This window comes from Camarhynchus parvulus, chromosome 3, assembly GCF_901933205.1.
Source record: "Camarhynchus parvulus chromosome 3, STF_HiC, whole genome shotgun sequence".
Classification (NCBI taxonomy): Eukaryota; Metazoa; Chordata; class Aves; order Passeriformes; family Thraupidae; genus Camarhynchus; species Camarhynchus parvulus.
This window is the reverse complement of record NC_044573.1, coordinates 41,162,124-41,189,908: the sequence shown is the minus strand read 5'-3', so window position 1 is coordinate 41,189,908 and position 27,785 is coordinate 41,162,124. Positions and strand designations below refer to the sequence as shown.

General features: G+C 37.3%; 1 protein-coding gene across 1 annotated transcript; it reads left to right on the top strand.

The window, feature by feature from the left end:
- On the top strand, positions 1 to 27,324 carry COG2 (component of oligomeric golgi complex 2). The gene is made up of 18 exons (XM_030946108.1): positions 1 to 95; positions 617 to 778; positions 1,509 to 1,574; positions 2,484 to 2,564; positions 3,168 to 3,271; positions 4,497 to 4,605; positions 6,323 to 6,502; positions 7,507 to 7,631; positions 8,900 to 9,026; positions 12,761 to 12,900; positions 15,897 to 15,958; positions 17,211 to 17,362; positions 19,046 to 19,246; positions 19,974 to 20,046; positions 21,179 to 21,321; positions 21,842 to 21,981; positions 25,104 to 25,284; positions 26,892 to 27,324. Exons 1-18 carry the CDS (start codon positions 27 to 29, stop codon positions 26,991 to 26,993), a joined length of 2,217 nt encoding a protein of 738 aa, XP_030801968.1. The 5' UTR covers positions 1 to 26; the 3' UTR covers positions 26,994 to 27,324.
- Positions 27,325 to 27,785: the final 461 nt, after the last annotated feature.

Below are 27,785 nucleotides of genomic sequence, written 5' to 3'. Positions count from 1 at the left end.
GGGGCGGTGCGGGCGGCGGGCCCGGCATGGAGGCCAGGATGAGCCTGCCGCGGGGCCCCGAGAACCTCTGCTTCGACAAGGACGAGTTCATGAAGGTGCGCGGGGACCGGGGGGCTGTGGAGGGGCGAGGGGCCTCCTGAGGATGGGGGTGGCGGGTTCCCTGCGGGAGAAAGCGGTGCGGAGCTTTGGTGGGGATTTTACAGCTCCGCCAGGGCCCTTCCCCCGGCCGGGGCTGCGAGGAGCGCCGAAGGTGTCACTGACAGGGGGATCCGGCGTGTCCAGGTAGGGCCGGCTCCGAGACTGAAGGGAGCGAGAGGCCTCGCTGCTTGCAGAGAGTAGAGTAGTTCTCAGTACTGAATTTCCACTCTTGGCTGTTGTTTCGTGGTTTGTTTGTTTTTTTAAGTCTCCTGTATTTTGGAGAGCTGGTCGCTGGATAATCAGCCTCACGACACTCTGTGCTTTTCTGCTAAAAACGGAGAGTTTGACTAGCGCGTTAAAAAGCCTTTTCCCCCTAGGGCTTTAGTTTGGTCAACTCACAGACATATGGAGTACTTTTATTTTGGGTGTGTTCTTGTGTGAAGTGTATACTTACATCCTTCTCTGTTTCCTGTTTCAGGCGGATTTTGATGTTGATCACTTTGTGTCAGACTGCAGGAAACGTGTGCAGTTGGAAGAGCTCCGAGAGGATCTGGAGCTCTATTACAAACTCCTTAAAACTGCTATGGTAGAACTCATAAATAAGGACTATGCAGATTTTGTTAATCTCTCAACAAATCTTGTAAGTGTTACTGGTTGTGCTCTGTAATTCAGGCTTAGTGTGATTCAGTGGGATTTTTATTTTTCATATGAAAAGTATATGGCTTTTATTTTGGCATTTTATGATTTAAGGCATCTTAAACTGAGGTCTCTCATCCTTGCACTGAGACACCATTCCTGTAGAACTTACAGAATTGCTATACAGAATTGCTGTTGGCCTGTAGTAAATGTTTTAGATTTATGCATTTTGTCTTGAAAAGCTGATTTGTTAGGGAGTTAAGACTCAGGGCAAACTTTGTTTCAAACTGTCAGCACTTTTAAAATTGAAGGAAATTAATTATTAAAATAGAATAGCTATGATAAAAGTAAGGCTGTTTTGAAGGATTCTTTTAGGAATCTTTAAACTTTTTGTATAGTCTAAGTATCTTAAAAAATCTCCAACTTTGTGTCTGAAAATTGTAATTGTTCCAATTATACAGATTCAATGACTGAGACTTAACATACTTCTGAGAAGAAAAATTTCCATGGGAGGAAATTTTGTTTATCTTTTGACTTTGTGTGAAAGCAGTTGTACATCTTTATGCTTGTATTTGAGATAACATATTTTTGCATTGAATTAAAAACTGGAAATTATAAAGGAAGTTATGTTTTCTCACTTCTCTTTCAGTATTGGTAAAATGATAGGCTTTGTCAGTAATTCACATATGATCTTATGAAAAAAGTAATCAATGTGTTTGTGGTAATTTCTTTAGGTTGGCATGGACAAGGCTCTCAATCAGCTTTCAGTACCCTTAGGACAGTTAAGGGAAGAAGTTATGGTATGTTAAAAACACTCATTGTCAACAGCTTGGTAAACTTCAGCTCACTCTCATATGATGTACAGAACCTCTTTTATTCAAGTTAATATTTGTTACAATAAACTTCTCTTTGAAAACTGATGACTTAGATTGCTAGTAGGAGAAGCATTGTATTTTCAGGCACTTGTATTGCAGTAAATTTAGGTTTCCTATAGTGCATTTCAACCAAGAGATAAAGAGTTTCTAAAATTAGACAAGTGAATAGACTCTTGCAAGACAAGTCTATGGAGATATCTTGAAGCTGTTTTAATATTTGAGTAACTTAAAGATGATAGAAAATTCAGATGCACCACAGTCCCTTTATGGACTTACTTTTCTCAGTGTGTGGTTTAACCATAAAACAACGCCCTCTTGAAGGTGGATCTAATTCTGGCTCCTCCACACTGACTTGGTATTTATGGGTTGGGCAATTTTTGATCATCTTGGCAGTGAATTCAAAGGGATGTTTGCTGCATAAGTGTGCCTTCAAAATATCACACCCTTCGTGTCTAACAGAAAACAGGGTCAGCTAGCATAGAGAAATCCTTATTGCATGAAAAATATTATTTAAAACTGGTTTATAACTTCAGTTGCAAGACATAAAAACACAGTGGGTTAATTGCCTGTTTTTAGGCAAAGGTCATTTGTTCTCTCTAAGTTAATAAAAGAATGGTTATGGTGGAAATAATTATATTTGCAGTGGCAATACCCAAGCAGCAAGTTCTACTTTCAGTTATTTAGTTGTATTTATGGCTATTTCACTTGATGTAGTGTAGCTTTTATTAGTCCCACGATCTTATTAATCTGTGTCTTAAGTTTAGATTTTTTTTTAGGTTTTTTTCAACCCTTAAATGGGAAGCAAGCTTTACATACTGACTTTTTCTCTCACAGAGTCTTAAGTCATGTGTCAGTGAGGGAATTCAAGCAGTAGATGACCGGATGACTAAACAAGAAGACATTAGAAGAAAAAAGGTACAACAGATAGTACTATCTTTAAAAGATCATCCTTAAAAAACCTTTGATTTTGCCATTAACCCAGAGAAAATGAAATTAAGAAAGTTCTATGCTGTCTAGATGCAAACTGTGCAGGATTTTGTACTTGTAAAATGTATTGACATTTTGGTTGACAGACTTCGTATTTTACAGTGTCTCATTGATCAAAAATCTTTGTTTTACTGTTGCCCAAAACATATACTTGATTTAGTTGGATTTTATTTCTCTTGTAATAGTTCTTGTTTCTGACTGCAGTTGCATATAAATTTACTTACTATGAATGAAATTGAAGTACAGCTGTTTAATTTTTATGGGCAGGAGACACACTAACACTGGTCTTTGTGCTTTGAAAAACATCAGGGATAGGAACAACTGTCCTACATCTGTGACAAACATTTATTTGTGGTGTTTTATGTACATATGTGAGCAATACTTCAACTGAGACATGACTCAAGTGTTAAGATAAAGGGAAAAAACTTAAACCAGAAAAAACCCAAAGAACTAAGAACATCTAAAATATTTTCTTTAGGTGATATCAATTGGGATTGGGGTTAGACACGAAAAATCTTTCTTTAATTACAGATGTGTGTCCTGAGACTTATTCATGTTATTCAGTCTGTGGAGAAAATTGAGAAGATTCTACATTCCCAAGGCACTAAAGAATTGTCCTCATTAGAGGGAAACAGGTAAAAGAATTGTAATGTTTGGTTTTGTTTGTATTTGATAGGACTAACTTGATGTCAAGGTGTTGTTGGAGGTGAATTTACAAGCAGTATGATGTATCTTTAGAAATGTAATTCTGATGGACTAAATTATTGTAATTTTAGTATTTTCTTTGTTTTAGTCTTCCACAAGCCAGTCATTCACAGAACGTGTAACTCAGACTCCAAAGTTCCAAATCACTCATGGTGCTTTCAATAAGCAAACTTTGTGAAGTTAGTGTGCAGTTATTTTATTTTATTTTATTAGAAGTCACCAATCCTCTAATGTCTGAAATACTCTCTATATTTTATTCTAATGTCATTTGTAAGTGAAACAAAATAGTTTTTCTTGTTTTCCCTGCTTATGTGTAAGTGAAAGGACTGCTGCAAGAATAGCTGAAGGCAGGCAAGGCAAACCTAGTACAAGGAAGGTTTGTGACAAATTCCAGTCAAACCACTTCCTCTGCCTTTGCTGAGAATTGCAGGATGTCGTTCAGCCAGTTTTGGAACTGATGTACCAGTCATGCACTTGAAAGGCTTGACTGGGATGCAAGTACAATTTAAGCTGGAGGGAAGACACAGTGTGAGGCTGTCTCTTCAGCTCAGTGTGCTGGATCACGTGGTAGTGGGGGGTAGGTGGACCAGAAAGTAGGTTGATACCTAGAGGGACAAAAGCAGATGTTTTCAGTCAGGTGAGGCGCTTTGCAGAATTAAGTTTGTAGTTAAGATCATTCTTGAACAACTGAAAATTTGGCTCATTATTGGGATTGTGTGGACTTGAGAAGGGCAGGACTGTTTCTCTAGAGATAGCTATCATTAGTTTTACTATATGACAGAGTAAGAAAGAAACAAATCTGGATGGTGAAGGTCACCTGGTGCAGTTTCTGAGCTCTCTTAAGACTGACTTTTCATGTGATAATAAAACTGCTGTTTAGGAGAAAGTGCTTCATACTGCTGAGGCAAGAGCTTATGTTCCTCTCAGCTTCTGCTTCACCCACTTCATGTTAGAGCTGCAAAACAGCGCTAATCATGTAGCATGCTCCAGGTCATTATTGCTTGATTGCAATCATTATAGTAGTACCTATCAGAATTCAAAATATTGAAACTACAAAAAATTGAGGGAGAGCTCTGTCTATCTGTTACGGATGAGAAGGAGTTGGTTTGAAAGGGTCTAACTGTGTATTCTCATTTTGTATCATCTCTCTTCTAGTCCACTTCTAACTGGACAAGTTTTAGAGAGAATTGCCACAGAATTTAATCAACTACAATTTCATGCAGTACAAAGCAAAGGAATGCCCCTTTTAGACAAAGTGAGACCAGTAAGTATTGCATGACACTTAACACTTGCACAGTCAAGCAAAACCAGTATAATTGGAAGATAAATGCCTGTTTCCACAGAGTTTTATTGAATTAATTTATGGAGAAAAATGGGTTTCATGAGGTCATTTTTATCAGTTGACTAGAACTATTGCTTTTTCTGAGGATTTCTGCCCTGTTTGCTTACTTCTTTAGGATAAATTATTGAGAATAAGAGTAGGAAATATGACAGACATTTTTGTCAGCCCAATGTATCTTGCAGTTCGTCTGCTTACTGATACTGAGACCTCGTTCTAGAGATTTATGTTGGCTTTGTTAGCTGCTGTGTACAGACCACAGTATAAATGGAATGTGCCTACGTAGTGGCTGGCTTGAATATATTCAAGTTTGTCTTCTCTTGAAATTATACTGGCCATTACTAATCTCCCAGTATACTCTTTTACGTATTGTAAAAGATTAATTGATGTTTTGGTGGGACTTTTTTCTTCTATTCATTCACTGGGGAGAGGGAATAAATGAAAACTTGTACTAAAAGAAAGCTGTGGATATAGAGATGGGGTAATGCTTTAAGCTGATTCTCATGAGGGTGTCATTCTTAATGGCTTTCAAACTGTTGAGGTAGTTCAGAGTTCCAGTTTGTGCCTCTGTCTGTTGGCAATATAAACTTGTTTCAGCTCCAGATATCCATGGGATCATGTTGTTACATGGACAGTTTACAAGACTCCTCTGGCCACCTAGTTGGATATCAAACTTGGATACTAGCAGCAGTGACCATGAGCAGCAGAGTAGTGTGTGGGGTGGGGAGAACATTTGTCATGTGGCTTCCCTAATGGTGTTTGCCAGGACTTGTGTTCTGTACCTGTTATTGCTAAGGTTCGTCAGAATGTAGCTTTCATGACCAGTCAGCAATTGGGTTCCTGACTTTGCATGTTCAGTACAAATTCTATGAATCATTTTAGGGTGGATGGACACAAAACAGCATGTAAAAAGGGAGAGAAGAAATTTTACTGGCTATATTCATAGTTCAGCTCTGACTGCGTTAATGTTGCTGAACTTCCTTCAAATGCAGAGTTATAGAGCCAGGAGTATATCTGCAGGTCGTGTAGCAATGGACTCATTGCTACACTAGTCAGGTCAAGTAGAAAAAATGTCATGGGAGATCAGGAAAAAACAGTTTGCGAAAAGGAGAATATGTGTAGACTGAGGAAGCTGTTTGGCAGAAGCCAGAAGGAATCTAATTTCTTTGTTGTTTGCTAGTGTCACTCAGTGTCATTGGTTTGTGGTAATTTGACAAGTAGTGCTGGGTACATGCTGTCTGTTTAGTCTCTGACAGTGAGGGATAAATGCTACAATTGTTACCCCTGCTCACTTACTGTGAATCTTTTGTTTATTGCCACATGCTGGTTCAGTTGAACAAGGAACAATTACTAACTTATTTCCTCAGGATAAAGCAGACCTGTTATAAGTTACCATGGAACTTAAAACATATCAAAACATAATAATTGCCTTTAGCTTTATTATAAACATCCTGTCTTATATAGCATCAGTAGCCCATTAAGTTTGTGTTAATGGTCATTGAACACTAATAGTTATCAAATTTTTGTACTTTTCAAGTGAGGATAGAAAGCTGAGTTAGACACATCTGGATGAATTTACTTCAACAATGATGACAGGCTTTGATTTTGGCTTTTTCTGACTATATTTTCTTTCTCTTTGTAGCGTATAGCTGGAATAACAGCCATGTTGCAGCAGTCTCTGGAAGGGCTGCTCTTGGAAGGCCTTCAAACCTCAAATGTTGACATAATACGCCACTGTCTACGCACTTATGCAACAATTGACAAAACACGAGATGCAGAGGCATTAGTTGGTCAAGTGCTTGTAAAACCTTATGTAGATGAGGTAAGGTAACATTAAAAAATTCCATTTGTTTTCCAAACATCCTTATTTTTCCTGTGAACCTCCAGCTTTTGTTAGGAGCTTCAAAATATCTTTGTGGAGAGAACAGGAGAACTGAGCTGCAGCAAAATGTCAATTTGGTTGTTGTTGCTATTTAAGAAGAAAAGGATGGAGGAATTCTCTTACCTGCTTGTCACCAATTTCAGGTTATATCCAGTGTGGATTCTTTTTCTTACCTCCATTTTTCTTGGGCTAAAGAATCAAAGAACCAAACCTCTCCCATTTAGGACAGGTTTCCATTGGGTGTCTGCTACATGCTGTAACAGCTGCTACAGTGTGGGACATGTCACTTTCCCCTCAGTTTTCTCAGGGTTTATTCTTTCACCGCTTCTGCACCATTCCACTTGTTTATGTAGCAAGAGGCAAATGTGTTCAGACATGTGGAAGAATACCAAGAAACAAGCTGTTGTTCTTTTCCTACTGTCTTCTCTTTATGGCAGAGATTATCATTATCCCTTTTCACTGAGTATGAGGCACTGTCCAGACAAACTGATTTGCTAGCTCTGTTAAAGGCTTAGCAGTGTCACAGAAGATGCTTTGCTTTGGCTTGCCTGTGTTTGGGATTGGACCAACCACCTCAACATTTAGAAGGAGTTTTTACTTTATTCTTAGTTTGATTAGCTTTTACCAGTTCCCTCTTTAACTTGACAGACTGCTTCAGGTGACAGTGATGTGGTAGTGGGTTGGGAGCCAGATATAGTGGCTCACATTTAAAAGAAAGGATCTTCTTTCCATTTTGGGGCCAGTCTTGGCAGTTAAGAGTGCTGCTTTAAAGGAAGTAATAATTCAGTCTGGCAAGTTATACTTGGAAAATATAATGAAAAAAAAAGTAATATACTGACTATCCCAGTATTTGAGGTTATGGTGTTAAGAGTTTTGTGAGTCTTGCATTACAGCATATTTTACATTCACTTTTCTGGCATGTAACATTGAGCTGTTCCTGGCAGGTGATGGTGGAGCAGTATGTGCAATCCCACCCTAATGGCCTCCAGGCTATGTACAATAGGCTGTTGGAGTTTGTTCCTCATCATTGCCGCCTCCTGCGGGAAGTAACAGGGGGAGCAATTTCCAGGTAAGTATCCTGGAATTCAGCTGCACTGAAGTCACAAGTATCATATGCTTTGAAACTCTTTGCATTATCAGCTTTCGTGCACTAATGACTTATCTGGCCTTTCCTGAAAATTCTAGTCAAGTTTGATTTGTATTTCACGCCTCTGTTTCTCAAAACAAAACAGTGAACAGACTTTCCTGGTGCTGCAGCCCAGACCTTCAGAGGAAGCAAAGGCAATCCTGTATTTCAGTAGTAGAAGTGAGTCCTGTGCATAATACAATGGGTCAGATAACTTGGTTTTTTGAACCCATTAAATATGGTTGTACACTTCATCCAAGGAGCATAATAAAGCTATTAAAACATAAGTTCAGAAGTTATTGAGTTACTGCACATCAGAAAAGTGGGAATATCCTCAGAGGTTTGACTGATTTATTGCATGTACCAAAACTACAGGTTTAATTTATTTGTGCTTCCACTGTGTTCTCAAAAAGTGCTTAATTCCTTATGGAATTAAATTACCCGTTTTTCAAGGTTAAATAATTCAGGTCTACTGAATTGTATCCATTTATTCATCTCTTTGCAGGATGGTTAATATAGCAGACTGCTGGAATTAGCAGAACTATGGACATAGCCCCTAGGGACTGCAGAATTACTTTTCTAATTAGTCATCCATTGCTGAGCTTTTTATGACTCCTAAGTTTTACTAACATTTTAATTCTTTCAATCCCTTAGCAAGTTTTAATCGTTCTTCTTAATAATGGAATGTTTCTACTTTGTAGTGTGGTGTACTAAATTGGAATAGAATGCTATTATCTCTTCTGCTCTCAATTTTTAAGTTTTCACAATCAAGGTAGCTTTTGATCTTTTCATCAAACGCAATATGTTTAAATACAGTTTGGAACAATTAGGAATAAGTTCTCTTTTTCATTGCATTAGTCACATTATTCCTACTTGGTAGGTCTTGGAATTTGGAGCTATTAAAATTTGAATTATACCTAGGATTTCTCAGCTGAAATTTACTAATTTTCCAGTACACACTTGAAAAATATGTAACTGATAAATTTTTAAAACACTTTGAGAGTTACAAAAAAGCACCTTTGATTTTATAAGACTGTGGAATTGGATAAGAAATCTTCAAAGGAAGAACAGTTTAGGGAATCAGTATAAATATGTAAAAAAATTTCATTGCATTTTGTCTAGTGCAGTGCATCTATTTTTTAGTGATTCCTACCTCCAAATAGAAGCCTGGTGGTAAAATATAACCATGGAATAATTGCAATTTTTTTCAGTGAAAAAGCAGATATTGTTCCTGGATATGATTTCTTAGTGAACTCTGTGTGGCCAGAAATAGTACGTGGTTTGGAAGAGAAATTACCATCACTTTTTAACCCTGGAAACCCAGATGTGTTTCATGAGGTAATTAATTATAATTTTTTTTCATTTTTTCCATTTCTGATTTCTGTGACAGACACAAGAATTGAAAGAGTCATTTTCTCTAGCTTCTCCCCCCCTGCTGCTTTTGTGTAAATTCATGTTGTTGCATGGCTTGGAAGAGGAGATTATCTCAAACCACTTGGTTCAATTTTCATAGGAATTAATCCTCCCCTCAAGTTTGTTAGGAGAGCTTGTACAGAAGTACTGGACACCATTTAGTCAGATGAATTAGTTTTTATTTTGGGAGTAGAATTGCAATGTTATTGAAGGTGGAGTGCATGACTCCAGTGTTCACTCAAGTTTAGAACTGCTGTATAGCAGGAGCTGTCATATTAATTAAATACCTGGGTTGCAACTTATTTTTTACTATGGGAAGATGAAAAAAATTCTTTGTTTCACTTGCTTGCTTTAGCTTTTGCTCTCTTGCAGTACTGCAGATTATGTTGTGGTTGTAAACATAAGTCAGTTAAAGCCTGAAAATGTTTGGCAGCGCCATCAGGTTAGAAAACAGAGATAGTATTTGTCTGGTATCACAAGCTTACATTAAATAATGAATTTAAAGTACTTGTCACTCTTGTATTTTCTTCATTGGTACTGCTGCTCTGTCTCTAAAACATCATCTTTTACTAATGGTGAAATAGATTTCTTGGTCTAGTATGAAAATCTGCTCTGGCAGTGCTTTACTTGTGACTTGTATGTCACAAGTAGAAAATAGGAACTCTCTGCTTTTCCTCATGTCCTGTCTGCTTTGTGTTTAACCAAGATTACTGAAAAATTTGGAGTTCTTTCCCCTGGCAGGTTGACTTGTGATTAGTGTGAAGCATTTTATATTCAAGATAGAGATGGGAGGCAGTGATAAATTGTCTCAAGGAAGGCATTGTTGGCATATCAGGGCAGATGACTTGAGGAAATGCTGTCTTGCCAGTGGAGGTTCATAAGGCATGTGATTCTTCATGTGTTCCTGCAAAACTGCTTTTACTAAACACTTAGATATTTTTTCTGGGAGTTTAAGATCTCTTTTGTACAGATAGATTGAATAAGTGAGAGCAGGTAGGCATGACGGAGTGTGTTTGCAGCGCTGTCTCTGAATAAGAAGCAAATTACATGGATGTTGAAGAAAGCTGTGGTGGTGCCATGCAAGTGACACCATAATGTGTTCCTCCTCCCACATGAGAATTCAGTCACTCTTCAAGCTTTCACCTTGTGCCCTGCATACTGCAGATTGTGAGCCTTGTTGGGCCTTTGCTGTACTGTGCTGCATGATGTACAGGAGTGTATTGTGTCTTCAGAAAAGCTAGGTTTGCTTAAAAGGCCTGTCTTTTGTTACACTGATATTGGCGAACAAAGGCGTTGGGTTTATTTCAAAAACACCAAACAATCCAAAAAAAGCCAGTAAAAATCCAGCGCCCACCCATGACTTCCAGGTAAATCATGTAGTAAGTCCAAAGTACTTTCCATACTGCTTTTGACTACTGAAGTGACTCATAGTCATTAAAATCATTAAAATATTTTACTTTAAAATCAATACAAAGTTGAAATGCCAAGTGTAAAAATGCTGTTACACCTATCTAAAGACTAATAGTTCTGAATTGAGAGGGAGGGAAAAACCCTTTAAAATTGTTTTGCTCTGATGATGAGCCAAGCAATGCTACACAAATTTTAGACAACAATCTTGTGTCCATTTTCTAGGTTGATAGAAATGCAGAACAGTTTTTTTCTCCATGTGTATTTGCATATATACCTATGTGTAGGTTTAATGCTGAACAGTTTGAGTATGATGTGTTTTCCCTTAAGGGGTTTTTAGGTGTAGAGGAGAGAGAGGGATTGAAAGATTGGTTTTAAATCCTTTAAAAATCAGACTGGCCATGTTAAGTATGTTAAAATTATGTTAAAATAAGCGTTTGTGCAACATGGCTTTTTAAAATAGTTTCAGGTTGATGTGCCTTTCTTTGAGTTAGATGTGTAGATTTATGGGTATTTTAAAAGAATACTTCTTTTATCCCTAAACATTCATTTAAGATTAAGTTTAGATTTCTCTGTTTGAGAATTGCTCCCTTTTGGTTCCTGATTTTACTTTTCTTAAATAACTGTGCAGTCAACAATCCAATCCTAGAAGCTGAAATAGGAAGCAGTCTTGCAGTTAATTCCCTCTCCTGGATATAATGTTTTCAATATTGAGATAAATGTCTCTTGAGGTGCCTTCTGTTTTGAAAGTGATGGGTCTCTACAGAGTGTTTGATTTATATCTCTGACTTACACTTAGGGTAGCAGAGCATTAACAGCTTGTTTGCCATTTTAAAGTGCTGGGTTTATTGTCTAAAAAAGGAGGCCTGAAAGAGAACTCATCTGTCGTTCAGTCTGGGTTTAACTCCCATACCTTTTATGGGTTCATAAATACAACCAGGTTAGGAGAAAAGTAGTCACTTAAAAGGTTTTCTATGCATTTTTCAGAATGTTATCTTGGCACTGAGACTACCACGTCACAAGAAAGGTATTCTGTAGTTATAGCTTTAACAGAAAGTTACGAACTTACTGAGATACACAATACTGAAGCATCCCTGTGGCAGTTCACGTCCTTTGTTCACAGGGGAGTTTTTGAGAGCAGGCCCTTTAAGCAGCAACGCAGGGGCTTCTGATAATGTTTTACTGCCTCACAAGAGGCAAAATCACATGGCTCCCGTAGTGCTGTGGATCATGGATTGAGCCCTAACCCTACAGTGAAGTCAGAAGTATTGAGAGATTGTCAGGCTTATTTCATTAATTCAGTAGTGGATTTATGAGAATATATGATAGGTTTTATGACTGTTTCCTAATTTTTTTTTAATAGAAGAAACTTGAACAGAAACCAAACTAGCTTTCAGTTCATAGAAGTAATTTTAACTGCCGTTGTGTTTTGATTTTAAATTTATTTACCTAAGTTTCGTGGTCTGTTAGCAAGGTTATTTTGTATGAAATAACATTTTTTGTGCTGTTTTACTTCTGGTTTTCATCAAGTATTTGGCTTTCTGCTTTGTGCATGATTTAACTTATTATTGCATTATTTTCAGTGTTCTCATACTATTGAGACCAAATCCACAGTATGTTTGGGGATTAATGTAATTTTTTTTTGCTTGCAACCAACTTAATACTATTCATAAACATCTTATTAGAAGTATACACTGGATGAAGTTAGTTTATCTGAAATTGTTTGAAGTTCTTCTCCATATATTTGGTATTTGCAAAACATTTTTAGGGAAACAGCTTTAGAAATTCTTATAGTACAGGTCCTGTGTAACAGACAAAAATATTGTGCTTCCATTCTCATGTGCAATTGGCTATGCATACTTATGAGTTTCATTTCTGATTGTTTCTCCTTGTTGTGTAGTTTTATCTGCTGCACCTGACTCTGTTAGTACTGTGCAGCACCACTCCCGTGACTGAGCTCAGAAATGGTCATGAATCTCTGATCAGGTCTGCTCGATCAGCGTGCTTGGACAGTTTTATGCTTTTTAGAAGTGTCCTTACCATAAAGTAAAGCTTTGAAGCTAATTTGGTTTTGGTATCTCTGCAGTCCAGGCTTTTAGCCTTGTATGATTAGGTGCTGAGGGGCAGTGTCAGCCCATCCTGACCCTTGAGCTTAGTTGTAGCATGGTACAAGTGTTCTGCTGAATGGGTGGTGGCCTCCCTTGTTTGCTGGGAGCCTGTGTGTGACCAGAGTGCTCCTTCTCTTCCTGCAGAAATACACCACCAGTATGGATTTTGTACGGAAATTCGAACGGCAGTGTGGCTCCCAGGCCAGCGTGAAGCGGTTAAGAGCTCATCCCTCTTACCACAGCTTTAACCACAAATGGAATTTGCCTGTATATTTTCAAATAAGGTTGGGATGCCTTTTTTTTCTTCACTCTTAAGGTCACACCTCCTCATTGTTCGAAGTCTCACTTGTCAACAAATCATATGGAAATGAAATTAAGAATTGAATTATGTCAAGTAACTTTTATATATCTTTCAACAATTTAGCAGAAAAACACATAACTACTCTTCAATATGTACTGTGTTGCTACACCAGATTTGATAAGCTACTCATAAGACTTTCAGGAACGGATCTACATAAGTCTTGAATTCTTGTTTCAAATTATTTTTCTCCAGTGTCCCTGAAACTAAGCTGTATGTTGAGTGCTACTTCTGCAAATCCAGAGGAATACTTAACTGTGAGGGAAGCAATCTTTTTTCTTAGAGGTATAGAACTAAAGGAATTAAGAACTTTCAGCTTTTCCAGACCTAGCCATGTTTCTAACATTCTTTTTGTCTCACAGGATGTACTCCTTAAATTGTAACATTGCCTTCCCAAATATTGTCCTCCTATTCCCTGTTCCTGAGGAGCTAAGTAGTAACTTCTGGGATTTTTTAGTAGCAGGTCTGATGTATCTATAATATTTTCTTTTACAGAGCTTGCAGCTAGAAAAGAACAGAGAGACCCAAGAAAGCCCTCTTTTAATTCTAGTAATGTTAGAATTTTAATGAACAAAATAGAATATAAAACTGTATTTTTAGAAAGGGTAGTCTACATGTTGAATTGTAGGGCTGGAGAGCAACCCACCAGACAAGGAACAGAACCATTGATGAAGTCTGCTGTGACCCAGCTGTGCCATGTGTAATCTGTCTTGGTCCAAAGCCTTCTGAGAACCTCTTAAAAAAACCCAAACGAACAAAAAGTGGAATTTCCAAAAGAGGAGGAAGAGAAATTGATGTTTATTTTTAACCTGTATCACTTTTAGTGGCCTCTTTTGTTGCACAATTCTGTAATTGGCGATAACACTACCATAGTCACGTTTATACAGTTTCTTTAATCCAGGGTGAATCTACACTTGTGCTGAAAAATTCCATCTAGGAATCTTATGAGTGGTAGAGTTAATATAAGTGACAAGAACATGGGGCTGGGAGCTGGGTATTAATATTTTGGTGGTTCATGGTGTTTTGTAAAACTGTAGTCACAGCATCTGATACCCTGATTTGTTCTTTTGTTTGTGCATCTGTTCCTGCAGTTGTGTAGTGAACTGATAAGGACCTGTTACTCAGGGAAAAGAAAGACTGATTTTCAACTCCAGTCGATTTCCCAAAACCACTTAACTGTACAAATATTCATGCTGGCCCAAGGGAAGGGACAAGAGTATTCACTACATAGTGGTGCACAGACTAAAAGTGTCTGTGGAAATGCAGCCATTATGAACCTTTTAACAGATATGTATCATTAATTGCCCTTTTTGTTTCAAGTCCAACTTTTCTAGTAGGAGACCAATTGATCAAACTTTAGCATATTTCTCTTCAAAAGTGTTTCCCGTTAGGTATTCTGAGCTCTGATTGATTAAAACATTTTTAAAAAATCATTTTCCTTTAATCCAAGATTACTGTAAGTCTAAATAGTGTACTATTTTGAGAAATGTTTGGATAACAGCAGCTGATTCGTCTTAAATGATAGTATTCCTTTATATTGGAATCTAATTTTGGAAGTACCCATGAACTCTTCAGTGCATAATTGTGAAAATAATACAACATATTAATTATATATATCAGGGAAGCTTTCTCTTGATTAATATCCTTTAAGTCATACAAGATTTTGATTGAACTGTTATCTCATGCTTCGGCATTTATAGTTAAGATTGTTTGGTGTTTTCTTTTTTCAATTACAGAAATTCCCCAGAAAAATCAGCCATTACTAAAGCCTTTAGAAATGACCCTTTGAGGAAGAGATGGATGTTCAGGCATTCTTCTGTAGCAGTGCAGGCAAAACAGCACTAGTAACTCTTTCCTGTGTTTCATTCTTTCGGTTATGTCAGTACGGCTGATTGTGCCGTACACCGGGGAAATTATTTCCTATGTAAGACATACTCAGCAAAAATTACATCATTGTTAAAAACCTTATTCTGTTCCCATATCGTTTGCATCATAAGACTTAAAGGCGCTGCTCTGTTGATGGAAGCAGGGCATAGACAGAACTGAGGTTTTGAAGCCATTTCACGAATGTGTTTAGTTGCTAAACATCCATCCTAGTCCATTAGGAGTTTGAGCAAAAAAAGCTAGGTGGGCTCCTGTCCTGATCTGGAAATGATAGTTAAGAGACTGTAAGAGAAACCCTCCAGGTTTGTAATTACTAGGTGTGATAGAAAGACTTACAGAGTTACTATGATGCACATAAAAGTAAAAAAGAGGAAACCAGTGACAACAGAACTTTGTACAGGGAAACTTAAAATGATGCAAGGATGGAAAAGTGTCAGAGGTTTTAATAACTTCTACTGGTATACCTAAAATATTTTGGAGATGTCATTTTGGTTTGGTTTTTTTTTTTACTTTGAATGTGATTTTTTAAAAAAGGGTATTTTAAAAGGGGAATTAAACAAAAAAAAAAAAACAAAACAAAACAGGTGTCCTTGAGGAACTATTGATTTTTATTAGGTACAGAATTGTTTGCAGAACCTTATGTTACTGCTCATTGACAAACATGTAGAAATCTGGAGCTCCAGTATCATGTGACATACCTGAAGGTTAAAGAAGGTCAGTTTGATTGCTTATAGTTTAAAAACAGTAACAAAACAAAAAACTTCCCTCCTCAAAAAGCTGAGAACTTGTCACTCTGTGAGCTATCATTTTGATGATGTTTGCAACCACAACTTTAATAATATCCCAAAGTACAGGCTTTGTATGTACCTGTAAAATGTCAAATGTTCTCTTTCAAGTGTTTGAATGCTGGTGTTAAGTTTAAAATGTGTGTATGTCCATTGATAGCACATAGAAATAATACTAAAGTAAACATTGAAAAATGTTTAGGCATCAGTTTAAGCAACAAATTGTGATATTCAAAATTTTTCTTTCTTACAGATTTAGAGAAATAGCAGGGGCCTTAGAAGAAGCACTTTCAGATACACTAGAAGAAGCACCAGGTAAACTTTTTTTGCAAAAAATATTTATTGTAAAGGAATCAGTTGTATAAGTAGCAGTGATCACTCTGTCTCTTGAGTATTCGGTAACATGCAGCCCATGGTTCACATGAGCTTCCTTATTTCTGATTAACCATTCAAACAGTATAAAACATTGTTGCAGAGATGGCAATATGAGAATTCTGGTCAGTGATCACTTTGCTTACTAAAAACCCCCTCTTTAGCAACTGTCACTGACCTACTTATGGAAGCATCCCTCGGTGCAAGAAGGAGTTGTTAGCATTTGACATCTTCTAAGTGACAACCAAAAGGCTATGCTGTGTTATTGGGGCATATTTTTCTTAATGTTACAGTACTAGGTATAGGTGAAAATGACTGTCTATTGGCAGCATTTAGGCTTGCTGTCATTCATAGTGTTGGTGTCTGCTCCAAAAATATACATTGATTTATGAGGAGATGAGGAGGAATGCACAGGAGGAATAACCTGATACATGCATTAGAAGCATATTGTAGTCAGAATAACTAATTTCAGCTAACAGAGTGAATATCTATGAAGAAGGTATCTATGGGCCACCTAAATGTCTGTATGTGTGTATCCACACATGCCCTCTGAAGCAAACTAGGAGAAAAAAATCCTAATGAAGACAAAATATATAAATCTTACCACTCCAATGCATAGGTCTGGAACTTGCAGACATATTCCTTATCTTTTTAATTGTATTCTCTAAAATTTTAAAACTATGTAAACTGCTTTAAATGTAAAACTGTGTAAACTGCTTTAAAATATTTTGTTTAAATGTGGACATTTGTACAGTATTTTAAATAAATATTTATAGCAAATATCTCATATAACTGGGAGAGGAGCAATAGTTTAGTGGTAAGGGAGTATTATGTTAGGGCTGGCAGGAATATCTAATGTAATTTCTTCAAAAGACTGCCAAAAATTATTTTGGAAATGTTATTTCCTGAAGTGGATTATTTGGCCAAGCTGTTCCTGCCTTTATTGCAGGCAAATTCTCATTTCTTGCTTTTGCCTGCACAGCTACAGCAAGACTTCAGTGGAATTTGAAATCTAAAGCATTGAGGAGATAGTATTTTAAGAGTTTATTTCAGGCAGTGCTTAATACATTTCTGTCTGATGATTGTATCTTTTAGGAAAGATCTTGGGTAAATCTTGGGTAATGCAATTACACTGATGTTGCATCTTTTAAAAACATGCTTAGGAACTTGACCTTTGTTGCCTGATCATTTCTAGCTGGGAGCTCCTTCTGTCTCTTGGCCACCCACATGGTGTGGGCGAGTCTTGTGAAGTGCTGGTCAGATCAGATGTTTGTGCCGCTGTTAGCACACCGCCTGTGGAAACTCAGCCTGCAGATCTTGGCACGCTACTCCGTGTTCATCAGCGAGGTGAGAGAGCAGCCTGCTGTAAGGGGCTGCTGATGGGGTGTGTCCATCAAAAAGACACTCTGAAGCAAAATATGTGACTTCTTTTTAAGAGTTCTTTTGTGAAGTTCATGGTTTTTAACCTTCAAGCAGTTCATGAGTTTGGCTTATAAAAAGTATCACTGCAAAGTACGTGATTAGTCACAAATATGAGTACTATTGCAGTGCTGCTGTCTGCCGCTTTGGTGGTTGCCAAAGCTGTACTTCATGCTGCTTAATTCTGCCTCTGCCACTGAAACAAGAAGCCAAAATCTTAGTTCTCTTCTGTTTGTGTGTTGTTGATTGAGTGAAGTTGTGAAATAGAGCCAGGTATTGTAAATTAAAGTGACTCTGACAAAGGGGAGAGAGAGTGATGCATCTGACTTTAGCATCAGAAGGCTAATGAATTACTTTATTGTACTATAGTATGTACATTATATCTAAACTGAATCTGCCATGCACTCGCTCTTGCTCACAACTGCACAGAACTGCGCTCATCTCATTCTCTCATGACTGTCCCGTGACAATCCGACACACACACACACTTCTTGGCCCTGATAGGCCAAGGGAACAAAACATCCTGACTTTGGGTAAACAGTCTCCATATTGCATTCTACTTTAGGACAACACAGGCACAGCAAGAGAGATAAGAATTGTGTTTTCTTCTTCTCCGCTTGTCTCACAGCTTCTCTCTGTTCAGATGGCATGTGAATGTCACAGCCAGAAAAAAATAACCCTGCAAATAAGGAGTGATATCATCTGGATCAGTTCTTTAGTATTGAGAATGCAAAACCAAAGTTTCCTGGGCAGCTGACTGAGCATCAATAATCACTGCTTTTGAGCAGAGAAAATGTGCTTTGCTCTTGTACTGCCTGCTCCCACCCATACAAGTGAGCCCCTGTTTCTTGTGCCTTAGAGAAACAGTACAATAGAGTAATTGGGATTTGAAGAGATTTCTGGAAGTCATTTGGTCCCAATTCCTACTCAAAATAGGACCAGCTTATATGAGGTTGTGTAAAGCCTCTTAAGTTGAATTTTGAGTCTGTCCAAAAATGATGATTGCACTCTTTCCTGGGAACCCTGGTCCAATGACTGATTGCTTTTTCCTCCTGTGTGATCAGAATTTTTCTTGCTACGGTACATATCCATTGCCTGTTACTCTCTCACTGTACCTCAGCGGAAAATCTGATTCTGTCTTCTCTGTACATGCCCCTTTCGTAGTTGAAGATAGCAGTAAGATCTCTATTTATAATTTCTTTTGTGACTCAGTGACTTAGTTCTCTCAGCTAAATCAGCTCATGCAAAGTACTGATAAGTACCAGAGTTAAAACAGAGTTGTCAGGGGAAGCACTTGCCTGACAGCAGAGAGCTTGAGGAGGTGGGAGAAAGGAGCTGTTTGACAGCAGGACTGGACTGCCCTCTCTTAACCTTAGACAAATTTGTTCTAAATCGTCCAACTTTGTAGTGCACTCAAATTTTTTTAATATTTACTTTTTACAGATTTTAGTAACGGTATTTGGTAATATCCCTTGAAAGTGTGGCATTCTAATGTTGAAGTCTTACAAGTCCTTTATGTATTTATACAGTATATTTATATACTGTTTCAGTTTGTCCAGCTTTAACTGCCTTCACTGTTGCTAGGGTTCACACTTCAATTTGATGTTTCAGGTTTCTGTAAGGCCCATTTCCAGTGAAAATACAAAGGAAAACAAAAAACCTGTGCCAGTTGGTAGAAAGGAATCTTCTTTAAGCCTCAACCCCAGTGAGGACCAAGGAAATGGATCTTCTCCAGAAAACCTGCCATTGTCTTCTATATCTAGTACTCAGCTGATATATGTTGCTGCAGATCTGGACAAACTGCAGGATCGGGTTTGTGCTTTTGACTTTACTTAGAAAGAATCTTCATTTATGGTTTTGGCATCTTGTAAGGGTATTAAATCGTTTTAAATAATGTACCATAATTTTTTTTTTAATCTTAAATGCCAAAACTTGGGGTGTCTGATACCTGAAATACATGGCCTACTCTGCGCTTATTTGGAATGGCAGATTATGGGCAAGCTGTCTTTCTGAAGTTTTTTGGTGTGAAGTGTCACTCTGCCAATCTTACCTTTAGTAGTGAAGTTTCTGTTGCAACTTGGAGTGTGGTGCAACATTCAGCTTTAATGTGTTTAAGTGTTTGCTGGTTTTAGTCTTTGAGGTTGGAAAAGATTTTATCATCATGATTATACTTGATTAATGATCCAGAATCTTGAGGAGAGATGTATGTTGTTAATTGTCTCCCAGTAGGGATGATTCCTATGTGTTTATTTTCAGTAAGGCTGAATTTTCTGTAATTTGTGAAGTTGTAAATTGCAGGAGGTTTTGTTAATTCTAAATTATTTCCTTTGACTACAATAATAAGGTAGAGGATTTAGTGTGTAAGCCTAAATTCCTGTGCATATTGTAAACCTCTGGTACTGGTTGCACAGAGATGCAGTAAAACCATAGAAATTGAGGGTGTTTTGTGATGCACTTCAAACTTAATGGATGTAGGAAAAGGAATTAAAATTTTTATAACTTGTGTATATCTCTCTCAGTTTTGGGTTGTTTTTTTCAGATTCCTGACATCTTAGACATGATTAAACCAAAGCTTGAAATGATTGGCTTCAAGAATATATCTTGCATTGCAGGTAAAGCTGAGAGGCTCCTTCCCCTTTCTCCCAAATCCCCTCTGCCAAAAAAATGAAATCAACTTTTACAGTTTCGTTATTTAGGATGAAAATACTTAATGAAATTTGCCTTCTGTTTAAATTGTTAAATAGAAACAATCTTAAACAGATCTGTTGAGTCTAGAAAATGCTGAGCAATTAAAATTGAGTGAGCTAAAGTGCTTTTAGGATTTTTCTCCAGAAAGTGAGGACTTTATCCTAGAAGATTCATATCATTAAACTTTTGAAATAACTGGGGAAGAAGACACAAGGAGAGGCTTTCCACTATCCAGTGGAAACGAAAATGTTTTTTTAAAATGTGTCTTAGGCCTGATAAGTAATTTGAGGGAGAGGGTTATCAAAGTATCATAGTTAAATACCTTAACTTCAGAGGGTAGAAGCTATTCAGTATTTTAGCCTCCTTTTTTTTTTCTGTGGTTTTGTTTTGGGTTGGTTTGGGTTTTGGGTTTGTCTCTTTGGTTCATTTGTTTGTTTTTTTCATCTCATCATTCTTTATGTGAAATATGGAGTTTGGTTTTAATTTAATAATTAAAGCTAGGCATGCATGAGTGAACTAGTCCCTCTCTGCAAGCATAGCCAGGAGTTCTGCATCATGAAGTCCGCTGAAATCTCTAAATCGAAACTACTGATAGATCTCCAGGTCTATTAAAGATGTAGGAGCTTGTGCACATCCCCTGCTCAGTAGATGGTGTGTTACAATCACGGCTTTGAGTTGAACATATTCCAGTAATTCCATAGGGAATTTAGAGAGAATTTCACACAGTTTCTTTGGAAGGTCAGAGCCTTTTGATTCAAGCCTTTGCTTCATTGGTAATACTGGAAAAACGTTGAACCTGAAGAATGTTACTTTGTTACTTGTTTTACTTTTGTTACTCCACTTTCTTTCCTTGTCTCTATCTGTGTTTCTGGCTGAGGAATGGTTGGTATTGCTGGCAGTGTTTTATAAGGGGCTAGTGTGTATTTATTTGGTAAGCATAGCCTGTACTTGACGCCAGATAGTGACTGGAATTAGGAAGCTGAGGGGATTCACGTAACTTGTGTTGTGTTTGGGCAGGGTAGCTCAGTTTAAACTTCAGCATTTTTACTTTAATAGGAGCCTTGGAAGATTCAAAGACTTCTCTATCAGCCTGTGTGCCTACCTTGAATAACAGGATTATCCAGGATCTCAGTGAGTCCTCCTTTGCATACCTGAAGAGTGCACTGGAAGTTCCAAGATTATATAGGAGAACCAACAAGGTCAGTGCTGCTCATAAATGAAATAATAAATCTCAGAAGGGCCTGTGCTGAGATTATTGTGAGTTCTTCAGGCCTGTCCATATCTGCTTGACAGAGCCCATGACAATGTCTTCAACCTAGTGAAGTATAGTACAAAGCTGTAGGTATTTTAACAAAGGTGTAATAGTCCGTTTTGCCACTGAGTCTGCTCAGCTTTGTCTGGAATCAGCATGAGCAGAAAGAGTCTTCAGGATCATACCCTGGTAATAGGAATGGCTGGCACATGCATCTCTGAAAAAGCTTTGGGCATTTTGAGCCTTGTTCTGTATTTTACTGCTGTATAATGCTACTGAATAATTTTGTGATGGTGTCTTTCCTATATAAGGATCTTTTCATTGACTTGTCCTGAATGGTTTATGTATCTCTTTGCTTTAGGTACAGGATTAGCATTTTTTACATGTGCTAGAATTGGGTGTTGATACTTTGAGTAAGTAAATGACTGGTTCCTTCTTCCCCAACTTCTTTCCCTGTCATCTGCCAGGAGGTGCCAACTAAAGCTTCACCTTATGTTGACAGTGCTCTTAAGCCCTTCTACCGACTGCAGAATGACTACAGAGATACCCTGAAGCAGCCCATGATTCATCAGTGGTTGGAAGGTGCTCTCTCTGAAAGCACACAGAAGTAAGAAAACCATACAGAACATTATTTGCCTTATTTAAAAACTCCAATGTCTGCTGAACAGGCACAGGGAAAAACAAAATGCTAGGAATTAACACAACTGTAAAGAAAATCAAAATACAGCATTCTTTAGGTGGGATGTATTTCCTTTGATTTACTCTCATATTGCGTGTTCAGTAGATGAAAAGCTGGGCAGGGAATGCAAAGACCTGGTTCCTGCTCAGATCTGTACAAACCATGACGAGGTGGATAGGACATTTGAATATTTGGTTAGTTCTGGAATGCAGCAGTGAACTAAAGATGTGCAGAATTGATGTAAGAATTGATGTAAGACCTTAAACCCATTACTTTCAATGAAAGTTACTAACCTTGTTACTTTCAATGAACAGTGGCCGAATTTTTAAGACCTGGAGTTCTGCTGTCCTTTGTCTTCTTCAATGTATGCAATGATTATCCAACTTTTTAGTGGTTTAAAAAAAGGCTTTGGGCATTTTAAACTGCTGAAGGGCTAGTTGTTCACGGTTTTAATAAGGCAGTCATAAAGTAATACTTTCTTTAGCAGATCTTCTGTTTCCTAGTTAGCATCTTGAGGGCTTTTGAACATGAGTAGTCATATGCATTAGGTTCCTTAATGATTTTTTTTCCATCAGTCTAGCTGTATTTTAAATTCTTACTGAGCAGGGATTTTGCATTTTGTGAGGTCTGCCAGTTAAAGCATGGAATGTGAGACAGCAATACTTGCTTTTGTTTGAAAGTTCTGCCAGAAAATTTCACAGGATACCTCCTACTTTTTGTGTTGTGGACAATTTACTCTTTGTGTTAGCTATATTTTTTTTATCTCTAACCTTGCCTAAAACTAAAGAGTCACCTTAGCCTATTTGGATGGGGTTTTTTTCCTTTTCCCATCATTATAGTTTTGCTTTGTTGGTTTTCTTTGACTTTTTTTCTTTGTTGGTTTTCTTTGATTTTTCTGACCATAGATGATAACATCAGAAGAATCCATACAGGTTAAAGTACAATGTGCTTTCCGTCTGTCCTTACATGGTTTTTCCCAATAATTCTTTGCATATTATATTGTCTGTTGGCTGCTGCTGAGCATAGATTGATTTTTTTTCCCCTGAGATTTAACCACATAGTCATACTGAGGTTTTAAACCGTAGTCAGAACACAAGTTTTTTCTTGTCCTTTGCCTCCTTATGCTCCCTACTCTTCCTCTTCTGGTACCTTTCAGAATAGACACAAAATTGTAAGACAATTTTACACTTTCACCAACTATCCTTAAAATTTTTCTTAATTTTGGACAGGGCTAAGCTTAGGTTGATCTTGATTGCACTGGGCATTTTCATTTTGCACAAAACCTCTTTTTTCAAGCTTGGTGTCTTTTTACCAGTTTTTAGTGCATGGAAAAAAGCTTATTGTTATTTGTTAAGTAACATTGCTGAAGAACTGCAAAGATTCCTGGAATCTCAATCCTCTCAAGGTTATTGAGCTAAAATATCTAGGGGTGAATTCCTGTCTGTCTCTCTACATCTGTGTCGCTGGTTAGTCTTGCTTTTAAAGCTTAATCTGGTGACACCATGCAGAGTAGCTGTTATGTAGTTCCTTGGACCCAACCAGAGCTTTTTTGCCCCCAAAAAGCAGTTCTTCAATTTCCAAAACTTAGGTTAAGCATGGTGGCAGTGGTTAAACACCAGTAAGACTGGCAGGTTCATTTCTTAATTCCTTAGAATTTTCTGTCAAATTCTGTTTTCATGGTTTGTTGCTACTATTTTCATAATTTTGTTTTAAAATATCCTCACTGACAAGTGACAAGTCAAAGGAACTGAATTTCTTACATGGAGGAGTATTGTAGTTTATTTATTGAGAATACAAATGCAAATAATTAATTTCTTGCTGTGATAATACATTCTTATGTATTATCCATTCACATCCAAATGAAAAAAAACCAGAAAAGAGCATAAACTAGTTAAAAATCACTGGGGGCTAAATTTGCTTAAATGGCAGAAGGATTTAGGAGTACAACAGAAGTAGGAATTAATCACAAGTGAGTGGGACTAGGAAATACCAAGATATGAAAAGAGGACATGACTGACTTTTACTGGAATACTTTTGCTTTTCATAGAATGCTGTCGTAAAACAAGTTTCCATGGCACTGGCGAGCACTTCTTCTTTAGCCATCCCTATCTAATTACCCTTTTAAGAAGCTTTTCTGCTTTTTGTTGCCTGCTTGTTTAAAATCATCAGGAAGATTGTTTCAACTCTTAATTCTTAGAGTAATATTTTTCATAGAGAGGCTCTTTGAAAGAGGTATTTTAGCCAATTACAGAACATAGCCAAATCTGGTAATTTCTGTCATGGATCTTTTAATTTCCCATTATTGCTCTGTTTTCTCTTCTTATTGTTAACTCACTGTCCTGGACATCTGTTAATTTGTATGATATGCTGATATGTTCTTCCCACTTAGGCATGGGGTTTCAGTCCATAAGACTTTCTGAACTTTTATTGAGTAGTTGATGTTTGATTCTATGCTTTCTTTAATGTGGATTCTTTCTTCGTGGGCAGTGGTGTTTTATTTTATCTCTGACATTTCTAAATTAGGGTTAGGGTTCTTCTGACTTTTCCTGCCAGCTTCCTGAGACTCCTTTTTATATCAATTTCTTCATTTTAGAAATAGGCATTTCTGACTGGTGTGCCTATGTGTGTTGTCATATACACTTTTATAACTTGCTTAAATATATGTGGGTTTTGGTCTGTCAGCCTGGTATTCCTGTCCTGTTTATAAAATTGAGTATTATCAGTAGTCTATTGATTGCGAAGAGGGGCTGATTTTTACTGTTTAAAATTGAGCAGTTGCATTCCTTGGTCACTGTTGAGTACAGACATCTTGAACAAGTCAAAAATGTTGCAATGAAGAGTCTTCAAGACTGAATAGCAATCTTCAGATTAACCTCTGGAACAAATAATGGAAATACTGGTTAATTGGTAATGCTTATAAGTAGCTTCTTTGCAAGGGAAGCCATTCCTTCTGGCATTGTTCAGCAGGGCCAGTGATGTACTTCTGTGTATGAAATAGGCTCTTCTGTAAAGTGGAATTTTTTCTTTCTCATTAACCTTCCTTAATTCAGGTATTATGAAACTGTATCTGATGTGCTCAGTTCTGTTAAGAAAATGGAAGAGAGTCTAAAAAGGTTGAAGCAAGCAAGAAGAACTGCAACTTCAAACCCTGTTGGTACAAATGGGGGCATGAGTGATGATAACAAAATCCGACTCCAGCTGGCCTTAGACATTGAGTATTTTGGAGAACAAGTAAGTTACAACAAACAAGTTTCTTCTTATTATTAATAGTTTTGGACGGAGATGGAAAAGGAAAGGGAACCTTGACTCCAGTTTTGGTCTTGAAAGCTTTGCTGGTCTGGGTTTGGGCTTTTGTTTTGTGTTTTCACATTTGTATAAAGGAGATGATTTCAGACCTTGGTGATTATAGATACCACTTCAGCAATGCATACTTTCCTATCCTTTCTTGTACAAAAGCAAAGCTTATATTTCTTACTACTTAAAATTCAAGTACTGCTCAGTGCTTGGAAGCATTAAGAAGAAACACTGTCTTTGCAGATGAGAGGGCAGGGATCTGACTTAGGTCTGATAGAAACTTCTTTATGGCTCTTCTTTTGTTTGTCTTGGGGTGTTTCCAGCCCTGACTTTCTGCATGGTCAGGGTCTGTTCCAAAGAGCTGTGGGGATGTCAGCCTGAAGCGTGATTTGTTGTGCTGCATAATGTGAGTGCTTTTCAGTGCCAAATATGAAATTTTAAATAGCAAAACAGAAAATATTCCAAGAACTATATGCAGTAGCTACATTAAATTGTATAAACATACTGTTTTGTACTCCTTTATTGCTAAAAATCATATCTATTCCAACTATGATACTCTATCATAGCTATTCCAACTAAGAGTGTATAACATTATGCTGAGGAGTTGTCTGATCTTGTTTCTGAGCAGATACTGTTGATGCATTCTAACAGGTAGATTAAGTCTGCTTGTGTGTGAGCAGATTTTCTCAGATATGGTTTTCTCAGATATGAGACTAATCACAATTGGGTGAAACTGTGGAGATATTACTAACAAAAACTATTATTTGTCAGCTTTTGCCTGGGGTTGAGCTTTTGTTCTTCTTTTCCATCACTGCAGTGTGAATTTAAGCTGAACTGGGACAGATTATTCATAATCATTTGGGAGATGTTTTGGTACATGTGACTATTACAAAGAGGTCCAGCAGCAAACACCTTTTCAGAATCACTTCATTATGATTTTAGTTAGATCCAGATTTTTCTGCTTCGCTGCACTCTGCATTTTTTCATGGCCCTATTTTTCTTATTGTCAGAACAAGAGATTTCCTGGCTAAGTAATTACTTGCAGCAACCTCTGTAATTGTAGAGTTGTTTTTGTTTCCCAGGAAGTTCAGGGCTAGAACCATAGGCTTTTGCAGCCTATTGAAATGCTTTCACCATCATGCTGTTGGCTCTTCTTGGATGTATTCACGTTGATCTTTAAAGTATTGCCCAGAAAATTCATTTGGAGTTGGAAAAAAAAAGGATCAGTTGAAATCAATGCATTAAAACAAACTGCAGCCAAGTTTCTCTTTCTGATTGCTTCACTGGGAAACTTCCCGCTGGCTTTAGTTACAAGTTGCCTAGAAGATGGTGAAATATTTCCCTGCAAGACACTTCTGTAACCAGAGAGACTTAACTGAGCAAAGCTGGATGCAAATATTTACAGTTTGCAGTATATGCAGTTGTGTTTTTTGCCACGTGTCAGTGCAGGAGAAAACATAGGCTGCACTAAGTATTTTAAGTAGAATAATTACTGGGTTTTCAATGTTTTAAAGAAAATTAATGGGTTTTCTGTATCTTTTTAGATCCGAAAGATGGGACTGGAAACAAGCAGCATAAAAAGCTTTTCAGCCCTTGCAGAGCTGGTTCTAACTGCCAAGGATCAAGCTACAATGGAGCCATCCTAGATATTTTTGAACACATGTGATTGAAGATAAACAATGTCCCTAAAAGAAAGAGAGAGAACTCTGCTTTGTTTTACCAAATAAATAGCCATTAAGTGCTTCCTAAAGTATCTCAAGCAGCAAATCAGTGTATCTTCTGCCTTGATGAACTTGCTTCACCAAAAGACTGAGACTTTATCAGTTATCCATTATATGGAAAGCAATCAAAGTTCTAAACTTTCTACTATAGAATAAAAGTAGAAGAAAATGTTTTTCTTATTTTTGTTGTACAACTTGAAATGTACAAGAACAAAGTTCTATGTTGAAAATAATATGTAATAAATTGTCTTCCTAATGTTTGATGTACCATATATTTTTGACTCAAATGTATTGATTGATGGCTGTGTTACAACCCACTCCAGAGGCAAAGTAACTCAGGTGCTTGTTAACCAAACCCTTGATTAGAGTGAAAGGACACTGAGTGACCAGAGTTTATGTATCTATATATATAGAGAGAGTGCTATATCTATCTTATTTTAGAGCACTTTGGTTGCAATTGAAGAAAGGTGTGTAGCTGTTTTGGTTATTGTCTATAGAAATAGAACAATATGAAAGTATAAAGATAGCATTTAAGAAAATATACAAGGAAAAGAAAAAAAGAGAAAATTTATGAGTACATAGTGGAGATGAAAGACATCATCATCCATGGATCCAACAACAAGACTTGATTGTTGCCCTTTTAGATGTTTGTTGGTCAAAGTGATGGTCACAGTCATGATCCATCAGGGGTGGGGGAAGTCCATGAAACAAAGAGGG